Here is a 5,932-nt window from a genome sequence, read left to right as displayed (position 1 = left end):
AACGCCACTCACGTGAATCGTCCGTCAGCTGGGGCTTACCCGGCAATTGCTACAATTGCTGAGCAGAAAGTTACCTATAAATAAATACACACATTCGCCAACTATTTTTTTGCCCAGTTGCTTATCAATGTCTGAAAATAGGTAAAAACCACAAGTTGGGAAAAAGTGCTATAAAAGCACTGCAGAATCAGCGGTTCAGCGGCATTTACCGTTGGAAGCTTCCCAGTGGAAGTGCGTGGGCGGACGCAACATATAAATTTAAAACTATCTGAAAGAAGGAAAATAAATTAAAACAAGTGACAGTAAAAAACAGGCAGAAATTATGCCCAACATTGTGGCATTGAAACTGGGTGGGGCCAGTAATCCTGCACGGACTGGTGGGGATGGTAGTGGGCTGCTGGTGGCCTTGGATCAATTGGCGCTGCAGCAACAAATCAACGCAAATTTCATTTTCCATGCCATTTCCAACTACAAGAAGACACCGTTCCAGCGTAAAACGTTGGACTTTATTACCAAAAAGTGGCTGCAGTTGCATTTGCTGTGGCGAGAGTTCCGGCTGAGGGATAAGCAAATACGGCGTGGTCACAAGGACTCAAACTACCAGGAGCATGGCTACTTTCAGCAGGAGCTCTTCGAGTTGGTCCACGAGAAATATGTGGCGGCTAGGGGCTGTCTGAGTCGTGACAAAAGAAATCTACTTACCCTGGCCCCAGTCGCCGTGCTGTTTGCTCAACCAACGAAATGAGGGGTGGAAAATTGGAGGGAGGAATTGAGACAGAGCCCCAGTAAAAGGAAAACCCAAGCAGAAAAATAAGCAGAGCTGGAGAGAGATATGTACGTGTGAAAATATGTAAGTGTTTCCCCGTCCGGTCTGACGACAATGGTGGACAATGTCAACAGCTCAGTTTCGTTTTGCTTCGTTTCGACTTTCACTTCAATGATGATATCCGTCAACAAGTGATTGAGTGCATATGCAGCATGTGGCAAAAGGCGATTGACAATTCGGGGAAAAGTCGGGTTGCTCCTCTCGACAACAAAGGCCCTTTTATATCCAATGAATCTATAAAAAAAAAAATTTCGACCTATGCCCCTTTCGATAAGTCAATTTGCGTTGTGATAAATGTTTTTATAACTGCCATATAAATTGTTACCAATTTAAAGAGAATAAAAACCAAAATTTCTACGCTTTCGGATTTTTCTTATGTGAATTTTGAAATGAAATATTACAAAAACAAATGTAGTTATCTTGTGGAAAACGAGAAGGAACGTGTGGTACCCGGAACTCAGTATGACATCTGGAACTTCGTGGTTTTTTTTTTTCAAATTATACATTTTAAATTATTGTTCTTATGTATGTCATCTACATCTACATCACTTCCCACTCCAACACGCTCTTTTAGCTCTCCCCCCTCCCCTAGAGCCTCACACTGCACGAAGCAGTGTGGACAGAGAGAATGTGCAAAATATAAAAAAGCTGTTGGTCGGGGTGGGTTTAGCCACTACTCTCTGAGAACTAGCCGACAAACAAGACGGACGGACGGACAGAAGGACAGACAGACAATTATAAAATCGGCTATTGATGCTGATCAAGTAAATATATACTTTGTGGGGTCGGAAACGTTTCCTTCTGTGCGTTCCGCACATTGCTCCGACCACAAATATAATATACCCTAGGTACTCTTCGAGTACCGGCTATAAAAAACCCAGAATATTTGGAAATGCCCAGAGGCTGACCACCAAAACATAGCAAAAGGGGTAAGGGTAGGACCGATACGGCAAAAGAGATAAAAGCAAAATCACGCTGACGGGCACAGCGACTGATTCATGGTGGCTTCAGCCAGGCAGAAAGTGCGCCATGTGCGCTTATCAGGGGAAATATTTTCCCGTAAAGAGCGATAAGGCCATCCAAATAAGCAGAGACACTCCCTACTCCGAAAGTCAATAAACACACAGCAATGGTTAAGCATTACACTAGGCAACAACATTTTATCACACCCCAATGGTTGGGTAGTAGGGTGACGAGAGTCGTCAAGTGTCGTTGGTGGGATCCATCGCCTGATAATTGTTGCGAGTACCCAATCACCATCATCATCATCATGAAATACCCTTTAAGTGCGAAAATGAGTGGATGATAAAGGGAGGGAGGGAGTTACTAGCCCTACATTCGTTAGACAAGATTTAATTACAATTTTCGAGCTTTTTTTGCAAATCAGGTGCAAAATCGATAGCCTCATTGACATTTCATTCTGGGAATTATAAAAGTGCTGCGGGAGACAGAAAAAGTCAACAGATTGTGGCCAATACTATGATGCTCTGAGTTACAGCAAAAGCCAGAAAGTATTGCCATTTTCACTTAGTAAAGACTTCACAACCGACCAGAGAGTGTGGAGAGTTGTGGATAATCATGTTTGCTGCTCGAGAAATTAATGGGAAATACCTTTCTTTCATTCAATTATTCGTCCAGTGGTTCCAGTTCTTACTTTTCATTGCTTTCAATCAAAAATATTCATAAAATTGTCCTCCAACCTATTTCCGAAAATCGCAGATTTCATAAACATCCATGAACATTAATGTCTCGTTTTAAAAACTATTTTCAAATGATAAAAATAAAATGTCAACTGTTATTACTATATGGAAGATTAATACATTTGTTTTCTCATTTCATTCGTGTCGTTATTTTCTAGCTATTTTGCTAGACTTAACAATTTCATTTTTGGTTTTTATTTATTACTGATATTGGCTTGGAAATTGATTCAATAGTTGAACGCATTTTTAATTGGGTCATAAAATCAAATTTTAAGCAACAAAAAATATAATGAAATATAAAATCAAATTTAAAAGCACATGCGGTGGCAAATTGAAGCTCAAACGAAAAATAGTTCGTGGGAAATTAGCCAACGAAAAAAAACTCAATTAAAAGAATACTTTTTAATTATGTTCGAAATAAATATCTTCCGAGTATTTTCTACGACAATTAAAAACTAATGAAAAATCGAAATCTGGTTTTCTTTTAGGAAAAAGGACGAGGGACGTGTGAGGCGTCACAACTTAAAAATTTTTTTTTATTTAGATTTTTATATCATCAGCACTTCTCTACCGGATCCGCACACCACCCGAGGCAGAATAAAATAAATAAATAAATAAAAAAAATAAACGAAGCTGCTGGATGGGTTGGGGAACAGCCAATCGACACATATTTCGTCATTCTGGCTTTATAGTCAGAATTAATTATTAATAAAAATATCATTATTATTAATGATCCAATGTGATCCCTATTGAAGTCTTTTTTCCCGTGTATCTCTTAAGAGTTGAACTTAATCGCAATACACACAGGAGCGCAGCTCCAAACCTCCAAAACCCTTCCATCACATTAGCCACGCTTCATTCCTTTTTGCACATATCATGGTTCAATTGACTGTGAAAACCTGTGACAACAAAAACAAAAACCGATTCATAGAAGGATAGAGGCAGGAGGTACCTAGAAAAAGCAACGGAAAATTACTACTGCATTTCTAAAAAGTTGTTCAAAAACTTAAGTCTAAAGTCCTTACATAAGTACGCGAGTATGGCGCGTAGCAGCTGCTAACTAGGTTGTTGCCTCCTGCCTTGGGCCTCCTGGATCCTGTAACCTGACTCCTCTCGCTGCTGCCATTCTTTAAAGCCAATATCATTAGCATTATGATGCCACCACGACGACACACCTTGTGGCTGTCACTGCCACCGACCTTAACCCGTCACTGTCTCCCGAAGTGGAAGCCTGGCACGAGACGTGGCATGAGAAGTGATGTAAATGTAGATGGCAGAGTTAAAACAAAAATGTAAAATTATGCGTTCTGTGTGTTACATTTTTCTACCACAAATACAATATACCCTACTTACTCTTCGAGTGCAGTGTATAAATACGTTACCCACTTAATATGTTGTACATATAGCACTAAGGTTTAGTACATTTATCCCTATACATTGTACATATGAATGTACATACATACATATGTACATATTTGCTGACTGAGTACCGGGTATAAAAGTTGTGGTGCGAACGAAGCGTCTTATACGGTCCTCCTCGTTATACCCGGTACTTGAAGAGTAAATAGGCTATATTGTATTTGTGTGGAAAAAATGTAACACACAGAAGGAAGCGTTTCCGATCCCGCAAAGTTTATATATTCTTGATCAGCATCAATAGCCGAGTCGATTTAGTCATGTCTGTCTGTCCGTCCGTCCGTCCGTCTGTCCTTCTTTATGAGCGCCTGGTACTCAGAGTCCATAAGAGAAAGGGCGACCAAGTTTTATATCAGATCATTGAATTGGGATTAGATTGCATCATTATTATTGTCGTAACTTGCAGTGCCTACACACACCCCTTCCAGCAGCTTTGTTTAGTTTTTGCACATTCTCTCCTTCGACTTTTAGCTCGCCTTCACAATGTGAAAAAAATAAAAAATAAACGAGAAGGGACGTGCGAGACGCTTCTTACGCGTCACAACTTTTATACCCGGCACTCAGTACTACATCTGCACCTTAGCGGCTATTATAAATTTTTTCTTCATCAGTCATCTACACCAACAACACTACTCAGGCCAACACGCTCCTTTTGCTCGCCACCTTCCCCTAGAGCCACACACTGCAGAGTCAGGGCAAAAACTGCGCGAAGCAGAGTGTGAATGAGAGAATGAGTAAACAACACGGGGTGGGTTTAGCCACAGCAAATTAATTTCTTCATTGTGGCTATAATAATGATCCAATCGGATCCCAATTTGGTGATCTGATAGATATGGTCATTCCCTACGGAATGGAGTTTTTAGTTTTCTGTTATCTTCTAAATTGTAGATTTGGAAGGGGGCGGGGCTCATTTTTGAAATACACTGGTTTCAGTGTGAGCATACAGCAGTCTGGATGCAAAATTTGGTGGCTCTAGCTCTCATAGTCTCTGAGAACTAGCCGACAAACAAGACGGACAGACGGACGGACGGACGGACAGACGGACAGACAGACATGGCTCAATCCACTCGGCTATTGATGCTGATCAAGAATATATATACTTTATGGGGTCGGAAACGTTTCCTTCTGTGCGTTACATACAACCGTTATCCGCACAAATACAATATACCCTATTTACTCTTCGAGTACCGGGTATAAATATAACTGAACGTGTGCGAGTGTTTGGGTACACCCTTGAATCAGTTGGTAGCCTTTGGAAGTGTTGCAGTCGAGTTTCCGAGTGCGGTGCTGGGAGTAGTTTCCCTTCTTTTCATGCAAAATGTTTCATATATTAATTGAAAGGTTGGAGAAGCTGTGTGATATGCATTTTAGAGATTGTCCGGGGCAAGAATTGTACAAGCCTGAAACAACACGATTGTAATGGATTGTACCCCTTGAAAATTATCAACTGAAAGAAGTTAGAATTATGAATTGGTTAAAGTCAGTGCCATATTTCGTATATAAATATACATTCTTTATTTGAATCTTCTTTCTACTTTATCCCTAATCCCTAACTATTCTAAGCACTCTACTGCATAGTCTGTAGTCTTTCTTCAACATACAACATTCTACGTTCATGCTTGAAAACACATTCCCATCTCCAACATCCCAACTCTCATCCATTTGCTGAATTACAGCATCAGCAGGCAAGTAGCTCCTGGACGATTGAATAGTGGCCTTGGCTTTGTGATGCTAACATACGCTTGACATACTCATCGCTAGGCCATGCATTATACTATTCAATTTTTATCAAAACTCTGACGAGAGACACTAGATAAGGCAAAGGAATTAAAGGGAAAACACCAGACAAAGGAAAGCGAGATATATCCATTCAATCCTCCTAATTTTCAACATGCATTGTACATTGAGGACCAACAAGACATTGTGTTTGCTTTTTTGGACGAGAAATCTAAAAAGCCAAGCACCCAAAATGTTGATGGAAATCGGAAAA

At 40.3% G+C, this 5,932-nt stretch overlaps 1 protein-coding gene across 1 annotated transcript; it reads left to right on the top strand.

Annotated features, from left to right (window-relative positions):
• The first annotated feature begins 205 nt into the window (after positions 1-205).
• Positions 206-1,183, top strand: LOC117900483. The gene has a single exon (XM_034810867.1). It carries the CDS (start codon positions 323-325, stop codon positions 743-745), a length of 423 nt encoding a protein of 140 aa, XP_034666758.1. The 5' UTR covers positions 206-322; the 3' UTR covers positions 746-1,183.
• Positions 1,184-5,932: the final 4,749 nt, after the last annotated feature.

The sequence above is a fragment of the Drosophila subobscura genome, chromosome U, assembly GCF_008121235.1.
Source record: "Drosophila subobscura isolate 14011-0131.10 chromosome U, UCBerk_Dsub_1.0, whole genome shotgun sequence".
Classification (NCBI taxonomy): Eukaryota; Metazoa; Arthropoda; class Insecta; order Diptera; family Drosophilidae; genus Drosophila; species Drosophila subobscura.
This window is presented reverse-complemented; position numbering and strand designations above follow the sequence as displayed.